Below are 25,922 nucleotides of genomic sequence, written 5' to 3'. Positions count from 1 at the left end.
CAAACTGTGGTGTGCAAATTAAAAATATCACCCAAAAATTATGAACATCTAATACCCAAACAAACACACGCACGCACACACAGAGCACCAAACAAAGCTCGAAAACTTAAATCTTACCGAGAGAGAGAGAGAGAGAGAGAGAGAGAGAGAGAACGCACCTCTGCGATGACTGCTGCGACCGGCGACATGAACGGCGACGGAGAATGGCGACAGTGACTAGGGTTTCCGCAGTGGAGAGGAGAGTGTTTTCGTCTTTAGGTCAGTAAGTGTTTTCGTCGTCTTCAGCTCAATAAGTGTTTTCGTCTTCAACTTAGAGTCGGTTTCGACGGATTCAATGGGTTGATTTTACTAAAACCCGGTATTATACATTTGACCCAATGAACCTGTCTTTCACAGGTTGGAGAAGTTAGTTCTGGCGGGCGGATCGGGCTTACAGCCCATTATGAACAACCCTAATCTTGACACAACTTCTATCATTCCAAATGGAATGATAGTGGGTCCACCAGGGGTGAGATTTACATGAAATCTCAGTAAATTAACAACCAACTTGCACAAAGATAAATTATGCATGAATAATGATAAATATGAAATGCAGAAAATGGTGTGTTTGTCTCTCATCCAGATTCCTCAACATTTTTAGAAAAACGAAGATACATTTTCGTTCAGAGAACATTTTTACTTTAATCGTCAAAAGCTAATATTTCATCATAACATTTCATCATTTTTAACAATTCATAAATTAATCATAACGTGTGGTATCGTCACAGTTCCCCATGTGCACTGTGAGTACCTGCTATTGACCATAGTACAACTCACGTTGAAACTACGTTATCCACAGAGTCGTTTTCAATGCATTGATAATATAACATAGCATCATAACGTGTACACCCACCAACATTAGGTGTAATAACATATTGACTTCGTTCTGGTATTTTTTAAATAGAACCCATTCGAAACCCGTTGACTGTTCTTTGTCAACCTAGGGTTTTCTACTCCATTCTTAAACACTCTAAAGTGGACAAAGGAGTTCCACTAAGATCATTCCCTATCTTAGTCTTTGGGGTCGTGATAAAAATTATTTTCATGCTAAGTTAAAAAGATGTGTTCCATGACACGTGCATGTATAGCAAGTTTTTTATATGAAATGACATTTGTAGATGCAATATGTTAAAATGGTAGAAATATCACATGTCATGTAAGTATACACTCAATGTATCATATAACATGATATTTTATGCTCAATGTAATAATTGAAATATGAATGAGATATTTATCAATAAATCATAAATAATCTGTTAATGCATAAGTTAGAAACCAACTTACAAACTTCTGGAGTAATTGAAAAAAAATGTCATAGCAGCTGAAATCAAGTGCGTACTAAGTTAGAATTAATACTTCTATGGTTGAGGTTCAAAATCAAAGGTTTCAAAAATGAGTATTTACAAAAATACCCCAAGACTCAAAAATTACCGTTAAGACCCTAAATTTTCACTAATTGTAAACGAACTTCAAATTTAATCAAAATTCATAGACTTCATATTTTTGATATTCTAAAACCATATATGCCCTTGAATTTTCAAAAATCAAAGTGAAACTTGCCCAAACAGTCCCAACCCGTGGCATGCACTCCAGTTGATGCCTAAGTGTGTTTTCAACTATTGATCCCTATGAATGCATGCATATGAGATTTTATTTAATCACAATTGATCACTAACATCTTTAATGACATAATGAAGTCTAATTCTTGGATAATTAAGTTCGTCCCAACACTAAATCATGGCTAAGATATCTTTAATCTCCAATTTATTCAATACTGATTCATACTTGATGATCAAAACAAGATAAGTTCAAAACCTACCATGGCATGCTTCTAACCATAATTTAAACCTTCCATAATCATGTTAAGACAATGATAAATCATATCAAATCATGCTTAGGAAATGCCATAGCTAAATTTCCAATTGAAATTATTCAATCATTCAAATCATCTCTTATTTGACCCTGTTTTGAACTAAGCATGATAACCTTTTCAAAACTCAACCAAATTTCATACCAACACTTGGAAATAAAGCTTGACATGCTAAATAATATTAAAATCAAGAAAAATTACAAATTTCGTGGCCTTCCAAGCACTCAAGACAGTCTTGCACAAAAACACTCAAGAACTCACCAAGAACTCACTCAGTTTCACTCTTTTGATCTCTAAGAGGGAGAAGTGCTCTTCAAGGCTCAAGAGGAAGCTTGGAGCTGAGGTGTAGAGGAAATTAGGGGGTGAAGGGGCCTTTTATAGGCAGCCAAAGGGAATGGACGCTGGCCTTAGTCCAAGGTGATTGATGGAAGGCGGTGTAAGAATCTGAATTTTCCAGATTTGCACTCCATGACTTGTGTCATCTTATGCAGCCCAAAATAGTGCCCTAAACCACAATGATTTCACTTTTATAGTCGCTACATTACTCCTATGGGGGCTGGTCATGTCGTGGTGCAAAAGAAATAGAAGGAAAGCCAACAAAACCATTCATGGGGCTGACGGGTTCAAAGTGATTTTCTTTGGACAATTTTGCTCATTGTCTTGACTTATCCTCCATCATCATGACTGATTTGTGCAAATGCAAGGTCACTTCTTGAAAACTTTTTCTGGTGGTAGAAGGTGGAGAGTTGGCTACCAAGTGATCATGAAGGTACAGCTTGAAATAAGGTGATGCAATGGAGGGTGGTTGTTGAATTCTCAGATTGTCTTTATCAGTTTGTGTCCTCTTGTGCAGGGGGAATAGTGGCCTGAAACTACATGATTTCTTTCCTACTATGGCTACAATGGTCCTATAGTGGTGGCCAGGTCGTGGGGCATAGTTTTGTTGACAAAAAGTCAAGCAATCCACCCTTGCTAACCAGCTGGTTCAAGTGGCTTCTACTTGGCTGATTTTGAGCTTTTGTTTTGGATAGTTTTGGGTGGGAAAATCTGAGTAAATTTCTCATGATGGTCATGGGGCCCCTTAGGAATTAGGTGGTGAAGGAGGTGTTCTGGGTGGTGGTTCAAACTATGGCAGATGGTTGGTTAAATTCCAATTCAATCGGTTCCTACACAAACTAGACCAAGGTGCACTCGGTTTGGTTCATTGAGTTGGTTTGTGTAACCATTTTTGTCCAAGGCTCAAACTGGGTGAAAGGGTCTAATGAGTTGTTTAAGGACCATATTACCCTTGAGGACAAATCATAAAAATGTTAGGCCTAAGGCCAAAACAGTCCAAGCATTACAAAGGATAATACTCAAAATCGATTAATGCAAGGTTTTGGCTTGATATGTCATTTTTCTTAATGACATACGGGGTGGTTTAGCTAGGGTATTAATAGGGTCAAATCATGGTTTAATGGAGTATTAATTCAATAAAATTTGAATTAAAAGGTTTAAGAAAAGATTAAGCACATTTAAGCTTCAAAGCATAGCTTAAAGTTCACTAACCTCAAGTATGATGGTTAATGGTCTTAGCCAATTTTCAAAACTTCATTTGATTACTTAGGGTATGATTTGGGCTTAAGGAAACCAATGATATGGTGTATTAGGCTTCAAGTTGAATAGTGAAATAAACTCAAACATGACTTTGGGCCTTGTGGGCTTAAAAGGGACAAGTGTGTGGGTTCATGACCTAAGAGATATTGGGCTAGGCCCATGGATGCTCTAAGGTCCTAAAAGCCACACTAAATTCACTAATGGGCTTGATTTTCTAATCATTAGCTTAACAGTACTAAGTGCCAAGAAAGGCTAACCTCACCATCAACCCTAATGCAAGTAATAATCCAAAATTATAATCCTAATCTAGAATGCTTAAGGGTTGATCTAATGGTTAATTAAGCAGGGTGTTACATATGTCTTATAAAAATAACCGAAATTAATTATGCATATTTATATCTAGACTCATGACAAATAGTTTTAATTTATCACATAAGAATTTAGAGAAAAACTTCAAACTGGAGGGGTGTTAAGTAGAGATTTACACTATTCAATGATATTGTGACACATATACTTCCTAGCAAGAGAAAAATAGAACCGATTGCAGGTAATCATTGTCTCTCTCTTTCTCCTCTCTCCTCAAGCCGACTGAAGAAATTGTCCCTCTCTCTTCCTCTCTCTCCTCAAGTTGCGTGATTTTTGTCCCCCCCCTCTCTCTCTCTCTCTCTCTCTCTCTCTCCTCAAGTTGTCACTTCTCTCGCCCCTTAGGTTGTTGTGATTTTCGTGTTATGAATATGATGTTGTGATTGTATTATTGTGAATATGATATTATGATTCTCATTTGCTATATCTCACGGTAATATCAGAAGATAATTTGAAGGGAGTCATTGATCTTGTGAAGATGAAAGCTATAATTTGGTTAGGTGAAGAGTTGAGTGCTAAGTTTGTGTATGAGAATATACCAGCAAATCTTTAGGAATTGGCACAAGAGTATGTCACAGATAATAGAAACCATAGTTGAGTTAGATGCTCGAGCTATGGAGAGCTACCTAAAAGGAGTTGAACCTGATGAAAAAAGTATTAAGAAATTAATTAAGAAGGGAACCATTTCAAACAGTTTTGTCACAGTATTATACGGCTCAACCTTTAAAAATAAAGGAGTTCAACCATTGCTTGATGCTCTTGTGGATTATTTGTATTCTCCAATTGACTTGCAATCAATGAAAGGGACTGACCTAAAAAGAAGGCAGATTTGTGAAAGAAGAAATTTCTCTGAGCGCTTACAAGAGTGAGAGAAAGTGAGAGCTTGAGGGGAGAGAGAGGGTGGGGTGAAAATCAGACCTTTGGATGGAGAGAGAGAGAGAGACAACGAGGGGGGAAGGGGGGGGAGCACAGGGGAGGAGGTTACGGAATTTGATAAACTACACTCACTTATATTTTTCACTTGTTAAAAATCATACCGATCATAAATCTATTGGAGGGTGTAAATTCTCTTCTAGCACCCATCTAGCCCCCAGCCTCTCTCAACCATTTAGTGTACAATTGATCTGTTTTGATTAATCATGTTTAATCAAGTTAACCCGTATTGCTCCAAAGGAATAATACTAAACCCTAACCTTTACTACTTTTGTATGGAGATTATATGGGATTCGTGGATGTTTCCAAACATTGCCACTGGAATGGTTTGGGAATTCAATTTCTTTTTGGGTAGATCACGCCCAATGGGATGTAGTATACAAATTCCACTATTACCTTTCGGTAATCATACTCCCAAACAGAATTCAATTTCCTGAGCTTCTATACTTTTTTCTCCATAACCACATTCCTTGCTCCTCAAAATAAAGAACCGCCACAACATACATACATACATACATACATACATACATACATAATACATGTATAAGATGTTCCATCATTTTACCCTCTTCCTCCCTAGAGCCTGGGGTCAAATACTTGCTTATGAATGCATAATGCACGAAAGACAGCTTCTAGAAAATAATGAAATCACAAGATATAAATACAAGCTGATGAAAGCTCCAGACAGACAACTAAGCACTCTTCTCAGGTAATTTAGTATACCATAGGTTTGTTTATCCAATACAACAAATATTCTGAGATATCTCGGGGAGGAATCCAAATACTGCCTTTCCTTGCAAGCATAAATAATCAAGTATATATCTCATTCTCTCTCTCTCTTCACATGTCAAATCTTCGAGATTGGGATCCTCTGACTTCCAATCCTTAAGGATACCTCGGTGCTAGCCAGTATAATGAGCTCAATAATCCCTTTATTACAGTCGCACCAACTACATTGAAATCGTTCAACAGGTCTTCAAAACTTCTGGCAAGCTGTTTTCCTTCAACTCTCAAGTTTTTATATAATGGTACGTTTTCAGGTTCGAACACTACCAAAAGTAAAGAAATATAAATGTTAGTCACATATTACATGTCAACTCAGATTCATATATAAATAAACAAATAAGAGAACTACATCCCGGGTAAGCTAGAGCTAAAAGCAGAATAGTTTATGTTAGTTTTTCAAACATCTCTTTTTTTGGGGGGCGAAGGATCCACTAAATAGGGAGCCACACATCTTGGAGCATCGTCAAACTTGGGAACTAAAAGATTATCTATGTAATTCATGGAAGTTTTTCACATCCAATGCAGTCAGCCATAATTCTTAAAATCTTGACCATTGTTGATAAATTCAATCATCAGTACCATTGAATACTTGTACAGGTTATAGTTTAGTTCACAATTTTAAGTAAAGCTTGGTTTTGGGATTTTGTAACCCCAAGTTCCAATCGCCATATAAGCTTTCTTTAAGGTTTAATGCAAAATTGGTAAAGTTACATAATCCCCCCATAAAATGGAGGTGGTTTCAAATCAAACCTTATCTTTAATTTTAACAACAAAAACTATCAGCTTATGGGGTAGTCACCATCTTTTCCCTTCAGTCGCTAAACAGAGGGCAAGTGAGTCAACATGCACCTCAAAGTGGTGCTAAATGTCAACATAAGAGAGTTCAACCCCAGTTTTCACCTGTCTTTAAACCATTAGGTTGCAAATGGGTGCCAGCCCCACCTTTTTTAATGACTCATATATCGCCAACATCATCCTCCATCCCTTTATCAAACCATTACCCATCACCATCTATATGTCTTCTAATTTCCAAGACTCCATCATGATGTCCACTTCCACTCCCACCATTTCACCAAACACCAGGGGCAAGTGGTCTTACTTCATGTATAACCTTTCACTCTTGAAATTATAAGTTTCAGAAATTACAAAAGCGCACAATCTGTATAAATATCTAAATTACAAGATATTGAATATTAACACATCCAGATAAAATATTAATGCAAAAAATAAAAGAACCTCTCATGGCAATAACACACAGGTATTCCTTAGTCTCAAAGTTACTTTGCATCCTTAAATGCCCCTTCTCACAACACTCAGTAGCCCAAAAATTTTTAACCAATGATTAGTTCCACTGCATGGAAGGCAAGCTCGAGGTAGTAGCAGCACATGAATTGTGCTTAGAATAATGCCACATTCAAGGCGGCCGCATCCAACTTGCAGACTTCTCTCAACTGCTAAAGAGTTCCCTAGCCCTAATTCGCTAGTCTGATTTGCTTTGTTGAAAGACATAAGGCTATGCTCTTTTAGGCTTGCAGGAAAACACTTGCATGTTGAATGCTGTTTTTGCCTTATATGTATACAAAACAGCATCATTTCATTGGTTTCTTTGTCCCCAGACGCAACTATGAGCTGGTTGTGTGCCCTCCTTTTGCCATTGTCAACAGATATGTACAGATGGGAAACATCGTAACTTCACTGAAAGTTAAGGATTTTGATCCTATAAAAAATTAAACATATGGGGTTTGATTTGAAACTACCCTCAAAACTCTTGGGGAAATTCGCCCAAATGGGAATTGATTCCAAAAAAGAAAAATAATTGCAAGAATTACAAACTCTGAAAAGAAAGCAGGAAAAGATGAATTGAATTTCATCACTTGAGCAATTAAATCCACGACAGAGAAGAAACAAAATCCTACTGCTAATGACATACCAGCACACATGTTTTTTAGTAATTGTCAATACAATAAAGAGTACAGCTTAGCCCATTTCAAGCTTAACATAGAAAATAAAGACATTAGCACTTCCAAATTCAGCATAGAAAATTGAGATTTGGACCATACCAGATAAGTTTTACAAGGTTGCAAGTGGAGATCCTACACTGGTGAAGTAAGATGAGAGATCAACATCCAAGTCTTCATACATGGTAATGAAAGGATGAGCCTGGGTTTCACAACAATAAAACACCATCAGATTTTAGAATATCTCTAAGGACCATCCTAGTTGATATGTTCAACGTCGATAAAAATAAAGATGGAAAATAGACATGGATTATGGATACCATAAGTTGATTTGCTGACAGTCTAGCTTCTGGTTCTTTCTGAACACTGAAATAAACAAAAGATCCCCAAAATAGGGATATAATCTCATGAGATCAGAAGTTGCAAACATTAAAGATAAAATGAAAACAACTGAATGCCAAATGTAAGCCAGGTTGGGAAACACGCCATACAACAATAATTTGGAACGTAGACAAGACAAAGAAATCTTTTCAGTTGATCACTCCAATCATTTTCGGAAAGGGAAAAATGGCAGGGAATGGAAAAAGATGTCAGGTAAGATACAATTTCTTTAGTTTGACTTCAACCACAGGCTCACTGATGCATATAAGTACAAATGAACATCAAAGTGAACAATGGTCCCATGTTCTTTTCTTCTCCACGCAGATATGAATCAAAATGAAATCCATTCAGACTTTCAAAAACTTAGCTACTGAAGCATAGTCAACTTTACCATGCAGAAATAAAAGAGCAGAACTGTGGAGAAAATTGATCCGAAGGTGCAGAAGGTGGTGGTTCCTCAACGATAGTTTCCATAAGCTCATAAAAGCTTCCCCATCCTTCACCCTGCTCTGGTGGTGAATATGGGAATTGACCTGTTGCACACTCGAGCAATACTAATCCCAAACTCCAAATGTCACTTTTGTAGCCATATTTGCCTCCAACAATTCTCTCTGGCTACAGAGCACATTGCAGACAAACAGCAGGAAAACTTCAGATATAGGCATCATTTGTATGCTTCTTAGCATCTAGAAGGGGAAAAAATAATGAGATTTATAAGAGTTGTTAATTCACTCACAGACATATAGTTGTACGTGCCAACAAACGTATTGGCCTGCCCAGAGGTGCTTGCCAAAATTGCACTCACACCAAAGTCAGTAATCTTCACTTCCCCTATATGATTTATCAACAAATTAGAGGGTTTTAAGTCCCTGTGGATAACGTGTTTTTCATGATGAAGATACAGCAAACCCTTCAGCACCTACATAAACAATGAAAAGGAAGAACATGAAAATAACGCATTTTAATTAATAATAGTAATAGTAACTTTTCAAACAAGTCATTTTCCACACCTGCTTACAGATAGCAGCAAGATATGGCTCTGGAACCGTTTTGACTTTTTTCAGAAAATCTAATAGAGATCCACCATCCATGTACTCTAAGATGATTGAAATAGCACCATTATCATAGAAAGACTGGTAACAGACAACGACATATGAACATTGTGCCGATTGATTAATTTTCAACTCCTGAGCAATTTGCCTGCGATATGACTCCTCAATATTCATTTGAATTACCTGAATGAATAAAGAAGAACTAATGAGAAACTGAGGAGGAGAGATATCTGAGTGATAGAATATGCAGAAATGTTCAGCAGGAGGTATTGTTAGCTGGTTAAAGATTCTGCAAAGGCATAACGGGGGGGAAAAAAAAAAGATTCAGAGCCACATAAGAACAAAAAGAAGACTAAAACAGATAATCCTTTAAAAAGCAATAAAATGGATTCAAAAAGATGGTTGGGATATAAGGACACTTAAGAAGAGGCCTCAACCTCACTCATCTCAGAATACGAATTCAATGGTTTAGAAACCTTTTGGGCATCCATTTTTGGATGACTAAAGGTGTTTTTCCAACAAAATCATGTGATATGAGGAAAAATAAGATATTTTAGCTAGAAAACAGAGGACGAATGGTGAAAAGGCATAAAAAATTTTAATTTATGACCAAAGTAGGAACAGCTTTAAGAACTATCTAATCTATTCTTTACTCACGACTGAACAAGATGGGAATTATGCATTCCCAATGCCAAGACTGCAACAATGCTCAATGCATTACCTCGCAAGGGAGAGCTATTACAAATTATGAAAATTGTAGAGATACTGTAAAAAATTAGAACTGAAGATAGTAATAAGAAAATAAACTTTTTTTTTTTATCACACGATATTTCACTGGAAATGTTGAGCGTGAATGATGCACAAAGTAAACGAATGACACATATTAAATTTTACACTACCTTTAATGCAAAGAACTGACCAGTCCATTTGTGTTGCACCAATTGCACAATTCCACCATTGCCTTTTCCTATGACTTTAATAGTGTCTATGTCCGCTAAACTCAACTGGTTGTCTGTTGGCTTGATAGGAGGTGGCTGAACACAGGCATTAACATGAAACACAATAATAATAATAATAATAATAAAATCTCATGTAGGAATTTAATCAGAGCATAACAGTATTAAAATCCACTCTTTGAAAATTTTGAAATTCACTGCTAAGATTTCAATCTATGAGATTCAGCTAGTGAATATCATTTTTCTAACTTCATCTACTGGTCATATAACCAAGAACGTTCAGTAACTAGCCATAGTTAATTATTTTCCATCCCTGTAGAATGAAGAGTTCAAAGGAAATATTCTAACTTATGAACATTACAGTGAATTAAGTATCATTTTCCAAATTAATATAACCATGGACTCAACAACAATAATAGTACTTTGAGAAGGTTTTGACTATTCAAATAACACTTCTTATGGGCAAGTAGTATTCTGACGATGGACACAACAAGATTCGTGGATCAACGCTGATCCCTCAGGAGCCAAAAGCCATTACCTTTTCTCAGCAACCAAACAAGGAGAATTCTGATCTAATCAGCTCTACCGAGCGGTTCTTCCCCCAGTTATAAAAATAAAATAAAAGTGATTCTTAATTTGCGCATGAAGAAGCTCAAATGCAAAACGCCCGGATTGAAAAAAAAAACCATAAATATCCCCCCCCCCCCCCCCTTTTTTTTTTTCTTAGAATGATATTTCAGTACTCATATGCTACCAACATATAAAAATAGATTTAAAAAAAATCCACACAGAATATATGGGCATTGTGCTGAGAAAACCCCAAGGATTCAGAAACTGAAATTTGAAATATTCATCTTACAGCTTCAACTTCAGTCTGAGAGACAATTCGAACCCCGTCTCTGTTCACGAGCAGGTTGCCATCCATAAACGTACCGCTTTGAGTCCTAAAAACCAATCCAAAACTACAATTTTAGCCAACAAAAAAAAGCAAGAAAAACCAAAAAGCAAAAACATATATTACAATACAATCGCGAGAATGAGAGACACTTACAGGAACTTGGCCAAGGAGACCTCGTCGGGGGGAGGGAGAGTAAGTTTGAGATTAGGGATTAAGTTTCCCCTCCTCATTATGGCTAAGCTTACCAATTCGAAGCCTATCGCCTGAGCTGAATAATTGGCGAGCTTTTAGGGTTTCACAGAGAAAGAGAGAGAGAGAGAGAGAGAGGAGTGAAGAAAAAAGGGGAAAAAAAGAGAAATAAATAAACAGAGACAGGGGGGGAAGGGGGGCCGGTGGCCCGGTGGGGTTTGGAAGTTTGGACTAACACCCCGCAAGCTTCAAACAAAAACCAAAAAAAAAACAAAACACCCGCAAAATAGATAAAAGAAAATCTTCCCAAATAAGATGTCACTTTCGTTTACTTTTCTTATGTTTCCTTACCCGCGCAAGTTATTTATTTATTTATTTATCAAAGTATCCTTAGGCTACTAGAATATTTAATCTCATTTTATATAATTATTATAATTTTTTTAAAATTTTTATATAAAATATAATAAATAATTTAATTTTTATAAATTTTAAAACAAAAATAATATTAAAAATTTATCTTATAAAAATATTTTATTCAATTTTCAACAAAACATCTCATTTTATCTCATCTCATTGAATTACATAACCAAATGAGTAATTACGTCGAAACTCGAAAGTAATTTAAAAATAAAAAATAAATTCCACTCAACAACGCTACACTATATATTTATTAAAAAAATAAAAAAAAATATGTGTGGAGTAAGATTATTGAATAGAAGAACTCTTTAAAAAATCATATTTCAAAATAAATTTCATAAAAATAAAAAAAAAAACACTCAAAATTTTTATAACTTTTCCTAACTCCATAACTTTTCTTTTCGAGCCAAATATAATTTTAATGAATGCCACCATGTTTACAAAACTTTAAAAAAAAAATACCTAAAATATTATCCTAAATTATAAAATCATCAAACAAAAAAATAATATTACATGTAATAATACTTTTAGAATGCAATCATATCATAAAAAGGGTTTGGTTTTTATTATAATTTATAACATCATTTACGGGTGATTACGCTTTTTCTTTTTAAAAGTCAAGGTGCTTTATAACACAAACAAAGAGAGATTTGGGAACTTTTGATTAGAAACCGATCATTCATTTTATATATATATATATAAACACACACAAGAGAGTGAGAGTTTTTGAATTCAGATTTTTCATTTGAAAAATCGGATCATATGCCATTAAGCCTAGTTTGTTTTGAGAAAACATCACATCTCATCTCATCTTATATAATCATTACAACTTTCTCAACTTCCAATACAAAATAAAATAAACAATTCAACTTTTTCAAATTTTAAAATAAAAATAATATTAAAAAATATACTCTAATAATATTTTATTCAACTTTTTAACTTTAATCTTATTTAATTTCATCTCATCTCCGAAAACAAACTAGCCAAGTCATGAGATTGTTGACATTCAAATTCATTTTTCCACGTGCTGTTATTAAGGAAGAAAAAATAAATGAGTCCCTTTCTTCTAAATTAAGTTCAAGAACATTTTTTTTCTACGCGTGATCTGACCAGTCAGGTTATTTGATCACCAACTCTACAAGAAATTATGATTATAAGGTAAGTTATATTATGCCGCTTCAATTTGACTGGAAGTATAACTAAACTTCTGCGATGCCACGTCATCAAAAAATCTTAACGTCTTAATGCAATTAGGACCACATTAATCTTGAACTAACAATGCTAATAAATTTCAAAGCTGTAGGATCCTTTGACTTCGTTGGCCGACTATTTATCTACTTAGAAACTTGATCTTGTTTGGATTGAGAAACAATCTTAATTCATCTCATCTTGATACCTACTCTACTTAGATAAACTTAAAGATCGGACTCAAAAAATAGCTGCATGAATGCATAATCTCATTTACAACTAGTATTATTTAGAAAATAAAAAATAATAGTTACAGTCGTGAGTGCGGTGGGAGTGTGCAAACGTCGCACAATCACTTAAAAAAATGAATATATATGAGATTCATACGAAAAAAAATTTAATTTTTTAATAGTAAATTTTTCTCCTTTTCAAAACGACTGTACGACACTTATATACTTTACAACTATATTTAACATTACTCGCGAGACACGTTTCGGAATAATTGATCTTCTTCCCATAATCTACCCTAAAAGGGAATGTAAATACCATGTCGAAAACGAGCTCCACCCCTTGGAGGAAATAACACATTTATTACAATCCCCATGATCTGCCATGCAAGCTGGTTGTGCTGCAAAGTAATGGGCATGTCGTGCGTAAGGGTACCATGCACCCCTTCTCACCCCTTCATTGGGAAAGAAGGATGATCCGAAGGGAGTCTCTCGATTCTCGAGTTTTTCCTACTATACCCAGCAAATTTTTATAATTATCTTATGCTTAACCATTGAAGGAAAACCATTAAGCTTTTTGAAATAGGTAAAAATTAGAATTCGTTTGGATTATGAGATAAATTGATTTTAAATGAGTTGAATAAAATATTATTAAAATATTATTTTAAACAAATATGATTGAAGACTTCACACCTGTCCTTTTCATCCATCTCATATCACATGTACATCTATAAGATTATCTTCATTGACTTGGTCAAATGAGAAAATTGATTAAAATTTGAATAATTAATATAAAAAATATCTCACATTAAATTGAAAAAATTTTAAATAATTTAGATTTTTCCTACAGTGATTGGCCAAAGATAAAGAACTACAATTGATTCACCAAATATTAAAATATTAATTTCTCACTCCAAACAAAAATACTATTTGGTTTGTAATTAAGAAATTTAAATAGAAATTTAGATGAGTTTAATCAAATAGTTTTTGTTATTAACATTAAATGACTTTTGAAAATATAATTTTTTAATAATAATTTAATTAGAATATAATTATTATTAATATTTAATTGATAGAACTACAAAATGTGATAAAAATAAATTAAAAAAATTACTAAATTAATAATATTTTATCATTATATAGAGAGTGAATAGATAATTTAATATGATAATAGAATTTAAATGAAATATAAAAATACAAAAAAAGTATGATATGAATAATGCTACAGTTATGGAGTATACAAGTGCCGTGTAACTGTTTTAAATATAGTGGAATCAATTATTAAAAAATTAATATTTTTTTTTGTAAGTCTTATATTTATTTATTTATTTTAAAATAATTATATAATATTCACATACTTACAATTGTAACTATTATTTTTCATTAACAATGATGGTGACGGATCTTCGTTCATACTGCCTTTTTCCTTGCTTAGAATAATATTATATTATATGGTTAACATCATTTTGGGAGGCATGTGTTCTTTGACTTGTTGAGTCCTTTCACATAAAAAGCAGCTGTCCCTTGTGTTCAATTTCAACAACAATATTAATGTTACATATAATTAGGTCATTCATTGGCACGCCAGACCGCGTGTTCCCACATCGCATCATGTTCATTGTTCAACGTCCCCAAATGATTCTCAAGGTTGTTCGAGGAAATTAACAAATTGCACTTTTATTCTGGCTTTACATTAATAATAATAATAATAATAATATATAGCTTATATAATTATATTAAATAATAATTATCTAATTTAAAATTATTTATTTTTGAATTCAGAAAACAAGAAAACGTGCTAGCTAGATATTTTTGTTGCGTGCAAGATAAGCATGACCAAGAAAAATGATTATTTATGGTGAATTATTTCGATAATTAGAATAAACTCATCTGGATTAGAAAATTATTAAAAACTGATCAATGAAAGTAATATTTTTTTTATAATATTTTTTTTAAAATTTGTTCAATCTTAAAATAAATAATTTAATTTTTTTAAATTTTAAAATAAAAATAATATTAAAAAATAATATTTTATTTTAATTTTAATTTTAATTTTAACTCATCTTATATTATCTTAAAAAACAAACAACTTACTAGTTGTCAAGCCACAATCAAAAGTAGCATACAGCCAGCTTTTCGATCTTCTCGGCCTTTCTCTATCTCACCGATCGAGTCGCTCTCGATATTCTTCTTTATCTTTGCTGTAACGAATGCCATCAGGGTTGGCAAAAGGGGGAAAGCAATAATGTAACCCAAGCTAGCTCGGAGCGAGCAAGGCTGGAAAAAGTTAAAATCCACTTTCTAAGAAGGCAGTAGTACTGGATGGTGGGAGCCATGTGAGCGAGCGAGCGAGCTTGTCAAAGTTTGCCAGTTGGGTACCTGCAACGAAGGTAATATAGCTATCCCCCGCCACCTCCATCAGGAGCCGCCTTATCTGCTAGCTTTTGCCTAACTGGAGCCCTATCTCCCCAGCAGACGCTAGCTGTGCGTTTTAACTCTTTAAAAAATTTTATTTACACTCCTCACCTAAAGATTATATATAAATATTTTTTATTAAATTAAAAAAAATATTATTTTAAGAAAATTATTTTTATAATTTAAAAAAATTTAAAGATAAAATTATCTAAACTTATGTTACAATCTTCAAAATAAAGAATGTACATAACATTACTCACTAACTTTTTAAGTTCCAAAATTCTATTTGTAGTCATTGCTATTTACGCATTCTACTAAATGATTGATTTCGTTTTTTTAAATATAAAATAATTATTTTAATTAATTATATAAATAAAATATATAAAAGGCACGTAAAAATATTATATGTAACATAACTCTTTGAGCTCTAAATCTGTCATATTTTAATTAAATTATTTTCAGTGGTTGATATATTTAACAAAAACTTTATGTGAAGTTACTTTTGTGTACTTTTTGTACACTTCACTTATGTGATTGTCTGCGTCACTTTTTTTTAATATAGAATAACTTTTTTGGTCAATTATATTAGTAGAGTGCGTAAAAAATATACAAAAATGACTGTATATATTCATAAGTTTAATTTAAAATGATAAAATCAAAGATAAAAAAAAAAAACAATATTACAATGAAAAAAAAGAAAATAGAATTGTCAAATCACCACTTGTCCAATCGGCTTAAATTTATAAGAATATATAGATTTAATTATTTATATTTATCTTAACACTCCCATCATGAGTAGGACAAACCTTCGATCTTAATACTTGTGTGTTAGACTCTTTAATAATAATGGATCTAACATGTGGAATATTTAATTAATTGAGTGAAGTATAGCTACTTTGATATCATATGAAATTATTATTTATCCAATCATTTATATTTTAAGAAGTACTCTATTATAAGGCATTTACACTATATACTATTCACGTAATATAATTTAATTTAAAAAATAAATTTAAATTTTATAAATTAAATTATGTCACATTGATAAAGTTATCTTAGAATATATACCAAATGCTTTTCCAAGTAGCTTTATTAGTCAAGGGTGAAGTCGTCTTGGCAAACTGACAGAGACTTCTTCTTTACGAAGATAAGAGGGTAATAATGCATGCGCAAGTCCTTTGTATGGATTAGAAAGAGCAAAGAAATGAGATAAAGAAGGACAAAAGCCACGTACCAAAGCCGCCATGAGCTGTCTACTTCCGAGTCCAGCAAGCATATATATATATATATATGGTGCTAAGACATACCATGCATCTTCCATACATAATAATTAGCAGCCACGCATATATATATCCATCACTGTATATTATTGTCCCGGCCGGATACGCGTTCAGTCCACTTCACATCCACCCATTGGCATGCATGCATGCACGGCGGCCTCCTGAACAGCATGAACCACAGAAATTAAGGATGTCGTATGCGCGTACGTACTGATTTCGACCTTTGACTGTTGTCGCCAGACGGACATGATGCATGTATGTGGATTGGAAGAATAAGATCAAAGGGTTAAATTCATAATTAACCTAACTAGCTAGCTAGTTTTATCTCGTTATTTTTGGGTTTTTATTTTTTCACTTTAATCCTCATATTAGTAATTATTTTCAATTTAACCATTCGGGTATCAGGTTTACGTTAGATTCATGCATGGTATGCAATGTGGCTAAAAAAGCTGAGAAAAAAAATGTGGATGTACTTGCGTACAACAAGATCTGAAAGAAAGAATTAACTCAAAGGAGTTCCTATATATAGCGTTTGATCTAGTCTCGGTCCTAATTCACAGAAACCGCACTGGAAACATCTACCTCGAGGGCCCAACGTCATCGACAAGATACAAGGCCACAAAGTTGTACAACAATTGCGCGCGTGCGCCACCAAATGTGCATACAATTAGCAATCTATTGCCATTGACATCGTTTGCCAGTAATATTAAAGAGATTGCCTTTTCCATTTCTATTCTTAGTCCATTCCATTTTCTACAACCAATGATGGAAGAAAACAGAAAAAAGGTGCAAAAGCAAAGAGCAAGTCGATTGCAATCTTCCTTGATGAAAATATTCTTATGTTTTACAAGTGCTAAAAATGGTTGCTTTATACCCAAAAATAGAAAGAATCACTGACTAACTATACACCACGATTTTTCCTATTGCTAGTTGGAGAATATTTGTAGAGGAATATACTAGGTGAGTGCTGGAGGTAGTTATGAGCAACTACTTGTAATCATTCTGATGAAGTTTGTGCAATACGACCTGTAACTTCTATAGCTTGACTAGTGTCTTTTAACACCCCCCACAAGATGGAGTGTAGAGATTAACTATACCCATCTTGAGTAAGTGTGTTTACAGGAGGTAGGAAGGAATTGTCTTAGTGAAAATGTCAACTAGCTGAGTTTGGGAAGAGACATGAGCTGTAGTGATGGATCTTTCTTGGTTTTTATCTCAAATTAAATGACAATCAAATTTTATGTGCTTTGTTCTTTCATGGAACATTGGGTTTGCAGCAATGTGGAGTGCAGCTTGATTATCACATTAGAGTAATGAAACTTGTGGATGATGAATACCAAGATCAGTTAGCAAGTAACGAAGCTAAGTTAATTCACAACATGTGGTTGCCATGGACCTGTATTTGGCTTTAGCTGATGAACATGATACAACTTGTTATTTTTTGGATTTCTAAGAAACTAGAGAGTTGCCTAAGAATATACAATACCTTGTAGTTGAGCGACGAGAGTTTGGGCAAGATGCCCAATCGGAATCACAATATGCCTTGAGCTGTAATTGAGATGAAGATGAGAGAAGTATGCCTTGACCAGGGGTTGCTTTAATGTACCTCAAGGTTTTGTAAATTGCTATCAAATGAGAGGAAGTGGGCTTGTCCATGATTGACTAAGAAGTTGGACAGCAAAACAGAGATCTAGTCTAGTCACAATCAAATAAAGGAGTATGTCAATGAACCTTCGATATACACTTGGATCAAAGAGTAAAGTGTCGTCATCTTTGTTGAGTTTGAAGTTTTGGTTCATTGGAAGTTTGAGTGGCTTGCAACCAAGCATTCCAGAGTCAGCTAGTACATCCAAAGCATATTTTATTTGACAAATGTGGATTCTCTTAGTAGATGTAGCAATTTCTAAGCCCTAAAAATATCTTAAACAACCAAGGTCTTTTTTTTTGAATTGTTTGTTCAAGAAAACCCGAAGGGAATCAATGCATGTTTGGGAGTCACTAGCAACAATTATATCATCCACGTATACCAATAAGGCAGTGAAAGAATTCTCATCTTGTTTAGTAAACAAACTATAGTCAGCTTTGGAGTGAAGGAAGTCAAAAGAAATGAGGGATGAGAAAACTTTTGAGTACCATTGCCTAGAGACCTGTTTAAGCCCATAGAGGCTTTTGAGTAATTTACACACTTGATGGGGTGTCCCTTTGTCATACCCAGAAGGTTTTTTCATATAAATTTCCTCATTTAAATCTCCATTAAGAAAGATATTGTTTACATTGAATTGATATAAATGTCATCCTTTAACTGCTGCCACACTGAGTAAACATTGCACAGTTACAATTTTTGCAACTGGTGAGAATGTCACGGTATAATCAATACCTTCTAGTTGTGTGTAGCCTTTAGCTACTAGTCTAGCCTTTAACCTCTCCACGGTACCATCAGATTTAAACTTAAGTTTATACACAAATTTACAATCAATTGCATCTTTACCTGTAGGAAGGTCAGTGACTGTCCAGGTGTTGTTTTGTTCTAATGCAATAATCTCAACTTCCATAGTTTTATACCAACCAGGATGTTTTAGTGCTTACTTATAAGAAGTAGGCTCAAAATGTATGGAAAGTGAAGAAGAGAATGCTTGATAAAGTGGAGTAAATTTATGATAAGTAAGGTAAATAGTCAAGGGAAAAACCTTACCATTTGGAGCTGTTATAGCTTTGTACAACAATTGGTCAGTGCTTGTAAGTATGGCCTGCTAACAATGAAAATCTTTTAAATATTGTGGGGCTGTCCTAACTCTAGTGGACTTTCGAAGAGGGGCAAGTGAGAGCTAGATGGGAGTAGTGGCATGTGAAGTTTCAGTGGAAATGGCAGAAGGTGGTGGGGAGAGGCTGGCAAGCTGAAGTTCAGGAGTGGAAAGTGGAGAAAAAAATGGAGTGAGTGGGGAATCAAATTGGACAAGTGAAGGAGAGTGTGAGTCAAATGATGATTGATTTAATGAAGTGGGGAAATGATTTTGTGCATGAGTTTGAAAGGGAAAAATATTCTCATGAAATACTACATCTCTTGAAATAAAAATTGTGTTTCTTTGAGATCTAACAGTTTGTAGCCCTTGATTCCAAAATGATAACCAAGGAAGACACACTTTCAACCTCTAGGGTTGAATTTCTGTCTACCATTTGAAAGTGTGGCAACAAAGCATAATGAACCAAAAACTCTCATATGAGCATAGGTTGCTTTTTTGTTAAAAAGAAGCTCATATGGGATTTTATTGTCTAGAATGGGTGTGAGAAGTCTATTAATGATATATGTTGCTGTCAAAACACATTCATTCCAGTATTGTAAAGGTAGACCAGCTTGAAACCTAAGTGCACGAGCTACATTAAGTAAATGTTGATATTTCCTCTCAACAATACCATTTTGTTGAGGGGTTTCAACACTACTTTTGTGATGAATTATGCCATTTTGATTAAAGAAATCTCTCATTTGAAATTTAGCTCCATTATCACTTCTCAAAATTTGAATTTTGACTCCAAATTATGTATCTACTAAATTGTAAAAAGATTCAATATATTTTCTGGTTTCAGCTTTGTTGGCAAGTAAATATAGCCAAGTGGTTTTGGAAAAATCATCAACAATAGTTAGAAAATGTTTGGAACCATCATTGTGGGACAAAGTCCCCAAAGATCACAATGTATAATTTCAAAGATTTTAGTAGAGACATGAGAGCTTTCAAGAAAATGGAGGCGATGAAATTTGGCCAATGGATAAATGTTGCAAGGCTTATCATTAATATTTGAGATATGTTTGCTTACAACAGGATCATGAATGAGTTTCAGTCAAGGAAAAGATAAATGACCAAGGCGATAATGCCATAGGTCAGAGCTGGTTACATCACTAGTGGTAGTGTGAAAAGTTAAAATGACTTTGTGTGAGTCTTGTGAGAGAGAATTGGTCAAAGCTGAAAGAGAGATATCTGTGCAAAGCAGATGGTAGAGGCCATTTCTTAGTTCACCCTTCTCAATCGTTGTCCAAGAAGCTGGGTCCTAAATAAAACAACAAGTGGAGAAGAAAAGCAAGCACCAAGTGAGAGACGTAGGTAGCTTAGTGGCAGAAATTAAATTGAAAGAAAATGAAGGTACACAAAGAACATCTTTCAAAATGATTGTACTGGTTAGATAAATGGTACCAATATGAGTCACAGCAGCTGAACTCCCATTTGAAAGTGTGACTGAGTATGAAACAGGTGAGGTGATGGTGGTAACAAAAGAAGTGCAGACCATATGGTCTGTGGCACCTGTGTCGAGAATCCAAGGTGAACTAAGTGTGTGTGTGTGTGTGTGTGTGTGTTGAGGCAAATGGATGTACCAGACATCTTAGAAAATGAAGCTGAATGATGCATGCTTGAGTAGAAAGCAGAAGCTGCAATGGAGAGGTCTTTTGGTTGGATCAAAGCCAGAAGTTACTGGTATTGCAGCTTAGTTAAATACACATTTTCATCACCAGAATTGTCAGAGGTAGAGTCAAAAAAGAGTGCAACCTGATTTGCAATAGCATTGGAGTGATGAGGTTTTGAATGGAATTTATGGCCTGGAGGGGTAACCGTGCAACTTATAGCACTTTTCAGCAGTATAACCAGATAAGTGGCAGTGGGTGCAGATAGGGATTTCTGCATTACCAATTTTGAAACATTTTTCAAAAGTATGGTCAATGATATTGCAATGAGTGCAGTAAGGTCTATCTTTCTTGAAAGAAGGGTTAAGTTTAGGGGAAAACTTGGGAGTGAAAAAGGGTCTTTGAGTAACTAAGGTCATTGATTCGAAGGTTGGAAAGTGAGGTTGGGTTATGAGATGATGTCGTTCTTGCTGCTGGATGAGTGAAAAAACCTTGGTAATAGGTGGTAGTGGGTCTAGCAACATTATTTGGTCACGGGCTTGAGAGTAAGAATCATGTAACCCCATGAGAAATTGGAGTATGCAGTCCCCTTGATCTAACAAGTTTTTCATTGAGCCATAGTTACAAATAGGTAGAGGGTCATAAACCAAAAGTTCATCCCAGAGAGTTTTCAACTTACCATAGTAGATGCTCACTGTGTCATGGTCTTGTAGAAGGCCATATAAGGCTTTCTTTAGTTGATAGATGCGTGGGCCATTCTGTTGAGAGAAACGGTCTTGTAGGTCCATCCATATCTCCGTGGCATTATCCACAAAAATAACACTAGATTGGATTGAAGAGCTGATTGAGTTTTGAAGCCAAGAAACGAGCATATCATTACAACATTCCCATAGTTTGAGTAGGGGATCCGAAGGAGCAGTGAGCTTAAGAATCAAGCCAGTGATGAATCCAAGTTTATTCTTCGTGCGAAGAACACGACGCATAGCACGAGACCAAGTTTTTAAGTTGTCAGAGGTGAGGGGATCATAAACCAGAGTAAGAGCTGGGTTATCACCATGGTCTAAGCGGAAGGGATTGGATGGATCATTAAGATTAAAGTAGCAAGAAAAGGTGTTTGTGGGTTTATCTAAATAAGAGTGAGGAGAGGTAGGTGGTGGAAGAGGGTTGGTGTTCTCCATGAAAATGAGCTCTCAATGGCTCTATGATACCATGCAAGAAAACAAAAAAAAGGTGAAAAAGCAGAGAGCAAGTCGATGGAGAAGGAGAATTACAATCTTCCTTAATGAAAAGATTCTTATGTTTTACAAGTGCTAGAAATGGTTGCTTTATACCCAAAAATGGAAAGAATCACTAACTATACAACACAATTTGTCCTCTTACTAGCTAGAGAATATTTGCAGAGGAATATACACCACAATTTTTCCTATTGCTAGGTGAGTGTTGGAGGCAGTTATGAGCAACGACTTGTAGTCATTCTAATGAAGTTTGTGCAATACGACCTGTAGCTTCTGTAGCTTGACCAGTGTCTTCGAACAAATGATCATCCCATTTTCTTCTGGGTAAGTTAATGTTAATGTAACTTATAGTACAGACACAGGCCACCTTACCTTGCATCCACAGCCACGTACATCATCTTCCAGCAATAAAGACAACATGTGCCCAAGTACTGAAGTAACATTAACAGTAAAGGCAACAACATCGATCTCCGCTCATAGACAATGACAGCAATTCTTTAGCTAGAATCCAGTTAATTAAGCATACCAAATATGAGAAATATATATATATATATATATATATGGAAGTCAACTTTCCTTACGACCAGTTGCATGCAATACTACAGCTCTAATAGGCCTATGCATAAAAAGGCCCTCGCCCCATCCATCCGAAAGATTCGACATGGGCCCACCCGAACAAAGTTGGGTTCATTGGATTAAGTTCAATACCATGTTTAAACACTTTGTTATCGGTCGAAACTGAGCACCTTCGAAATGTTTGACTTCAGCTCTCTTCTTCTCAAACCCTAGCCACCATGTATGTTTGTCGTCACCCTTCTTTTGCTTCTCCCCTTTGTTTGCATCATCCCCTATGTTGCTTCTCCACCTTGCATCTAGATCTGCACACTCTCACATACTTTTTCATTTGCCCAACTCTTGTCACGGGTGTATTTGCTGGAAGAGGAAGACGAGCAACGTTATTTACGACTGGGAGAAGAAAGGAAGGCGAAATGGGGCATTTTGAGTTTAATGAAATGTTGTGTTTCATCTGTGTAGAAATGTGTAGCGTGCATTTTATATGTAGTGTGCTGCATTTAGTTCTTTTGATATACGGTGCATTTTAATAAGTTATGAATTGCAACCATGTGTATATAAATGAGAAGGAAAAAGGAAAAAGGCATCTGAGAGGTGTATGGACTTGTGGGAGGTTGAGAATTCCTCGAAACATTCCCGTGTATGAATTCATGTGATCCTTGAATGAAGTCTTTATGTTCTTGAATCATTCTTCATCATTCTTGTTTTCTGTTCATTCTTGTTGGTTCACTAATTCTGGATTTGTGATTCTTGCTGGGGTAGAATTCTGTGTGATACTTGTTATTATTTGACAATAGGTATCAAAGCAAAGACCACGTCATGAGGCGATCCTCTCATAGCAAAAGGGACAAGAGCTGCTGTGTTGAAGTTGCAATAAAAAGGTGCTTAGAGGCATCAAGAGGTTCTGCAAAGGCAATTAGATTAGCATCATTAGGCCATTGGTGGAATCAATGAAAGGTTAGATCAACTAACTGATATATTAATATCTTTAGTTGAGTCTAGACAAGTAAATTCTGTATATGATGATCATCTAGACAGTAGAGAGGAAGTTTATGAAGAGAGGGGATTCGTGCCAAGGAGAATACATTTGAATTTTTCCCATTTTGATGGGAATAATCCTGCTAGGTAGATCTTTAAGGTCACCCAATATTTGAATTCAACCATACACCCCCAATCATAAGTTGTTGATGGCTTCCTATCATATGGAGGGGGAGGCATTACAGTGGAATCAGGATGCCTTGGATGGGGGGCAATTTACAGGATGGGATACATTTGTTAAAGCATTTTTGGTAAGATTTGGGCCAACAGACCCTATGGAAGCTTTGACAAGATTAAAGCAAAAAACTTCTATAGCCTCTTACAAGACTCAATTTGAGAGCCTTTCAAATAGGATAAAAGGGTTGTCAGAAAAACACAAACACATTTGTTTTCTGAGTGGATTGAAGAATGAAATCCGACTTCTTGTTAGGATACTTAATCTAGTGAATCTCATTGCAGCTTTTGGATTAGCAAAAATTCAAGAAGAATACATTTTGACTTCAAGGAAGTCTTGAAGACAAGGTGGGGTGAATGTTAAAAGAAATTATGAGATACCATCAGAACGGAGAAATAGGGTGCAAAAGGGTAATTTTACAACAAAATATTTTTCTCTTCTCAAATGGATGAAAAGAGAAGAAATGACATTTGTTACCATTGTGATGAGAAGTAGAACCCAACCCATGTTTGTAAAAATCCTAAAGTTTACTTGTTACAGTTGGAGCATTCAGTGGAGGAGGAGAAAGATTGTAAAATTGAAAAAGATTCTGATGTAGTTGCTAATTGTGAGAATGGGCAGAGAATTGAGGAAGAGGAGTTGGAGATCTCCATTCATGCAATATATGGGTGCACTAGTAATAATGACATGAAACTGTTGGGCAAAATTGGCTCTTTTTCAATAGATATTTTAGTGGATTTAGGAAGTACTCATAATTTTCCAGATCCATTGATCGTGGAAGTAGCCAAGTTGAAGGTTCAAAAAGATTTTGATCTGCATGTAAAAGTTGCTAATAGGGATAAGATTCTCAGTCAGGGAAGGTGTGAAGAAGTGATTAGAATCCAAGGTACCAAATTTTTTGTTTCCTCCCATATTCTAACCTTAGGAGGGTGTGAAATTATTTTGGGAGTTCAATGGCTTAAACCTTGAGTCCTATTAATTTGGACTTCACAATAATGTCAATGCAGTTTAGTGTGCAAGACATAAGTTTGAGTTTGCAAGAGTTGTGTTCTAATAAAGTAGCAGTGGAGAATGAGGACAAACTTCTCAACTTTTCCTTTATGAGGAACCAGAGATGGTTTTTACAATTGAAGGCAGTAGAAGGGGAAAAGAAGCAAGAGGGGGTACATGTTGAAATATCACATGTGTTAGATCAATTTCAAGGAATTTTTTATGAACCAGTGAGGCTGCCACCACTAAGATCATTTGACCACGAGATTGTAATGAAGAATGGAGCTACACTTGTGTTAGTAAGACCTTACAGGTATCCTCACTGCCAAAAAAAAAAGATTGAGAAGATAGTGTAAGAATTATTGAAGAGTGGAATCATTAGACCAAGTCAAAGCCCCTTCTTATCACCTGTTTTGTAAGTTAAGACAGTCGATGGAAATTATAGGATGTGCATAGATTATTGAGCTCTCAATCAACAAACCATCAAAGATAAGTTTCCAATACCAGTCATTGATGACTTGCTTGATGAGCTTTATAGGGCCAAATTCTTTTCCAAGCTTGATTTAAGATCAAACTATCATCAAATCAGAGCAAGGGAGGAAGATATTTCAAAGACAACATTCAAAACTCATGAGGGCTTCTATGAGTTCTTGGTGAGATATTTTGGGCTCACCAAATGCACCTACCACCTTCCAAGGATTACTGAATGAGGTATTCAAGCCTTTCCTTAGGAAGATTGTCTTGGTTTTATTCGATGATATTCTGGTTTATAGTCAGCTTTTTGATGATCACTTACAACATTTGAGATTAGTGCTGACAGTTTTGAATGAACATAGCTTATATACTAAAAGATCCAAATGTTGGTTTGGAGTTACTGAGGTGAACTACTTAGGCCACATTATCTCTGGAGATGGTGTTAAAGCAGACCCAAAAAAGATTGCATCAATGTTGGAATGGCCAATTCCAACCTCAT

At 35.1% G+C, this 25,922-nt stretch overlaps 2 protein-coding genes across 4 annotated transcripts; both read right to left on the bottom strand.

Moving 5' to 3' along the window:
* Nucleotides 1-5,417: 5,417 nt before the first annotated feature.
* Nucleotides 5,418-11,325, bottom strand: LOC109009962 (mitogen-activated protein kinase kinase 2-like). 3 transcript variants are annotated; one of them, XM_018990643.2, is made up of 9 exons: nt 10,986-11,325; nt 10,794-10,878; nt 9,878-10,012; nt 8,937-9,161; nt 8,663-8,845; nt 8,318-8,541; nt 7,866-7,911; nt 7,648-7,747; nt 5,418-5,850 (listed from the first exon to the last, which is right to left on the bottom strand). In XM_018990643.2, exons 1-8 carry the CDS (start codon nt 11,060-11,062, stop codon nt 7,658-7,660), a joined length of 1,065 nt encoding a protein of 354 aa, XP_018846188.2. In that variant the 5' UTR covers nt 11,063-11,325; the 3' UTR covers nt 5,418-5,850; nt 7,648-7,657. The 3 variants fall into 3 exon arrangements, with proteins under 3 accessions (XP_018846188.2, XP_018846189.2, XP_018846190.2); XM_018990644.2 differs by lacking the exon at nt 5,418-5,850 and adding an exon at nt 5,857-7,304 and having other exon boundaries at nt 10,986-11,184; XM_018990645.2 differs by lacking the exon at nt 5,418-5,850 and adding an exon at nt 5,857-7,232 and having other exon boundaries at nt 10,986-11,184.
* A 9,680-nt stretch (nt 11,326-21,005) lies between these two features.
* On the bottom strand, nt 21,006-22,116 carry LOC109014621. The gene is made up of 2 exons (XM_018997126.1): nt 21,430-22,116; nt 21,006-21,212 (listed from the first exon to the last, which is right to left on the bottom strand). Exons 1-2 carry the CDS (start codon nt 22,114-22,116, stop codon nt 21,006-21,008), a joined length of 894 nt encoding a protein of 297 aa, XP_018852671.1.
* Nucleotides 22,117-25,922: the final 3,806 nt, after the last annotated feature.

Source organism: Juglans regia, chromosome 10 (assembly GCF_001411555.2).
Source record: "Juglans regia cultivar Chandler chromosome 10, Walnut 2.0, whole genome shotgun sequence".
NCBI classification, from domain to species: Eukaryota; Viridiplantae; Streptophyta; class Magnoliopsida; order Fagales; family Juglandaceae; genus Juglans; species Juglans regia.
Note: the sequence above shows the minus strand (reverse complement) of the source record. Positions and strands in the feature narration are given on the sequence as shown.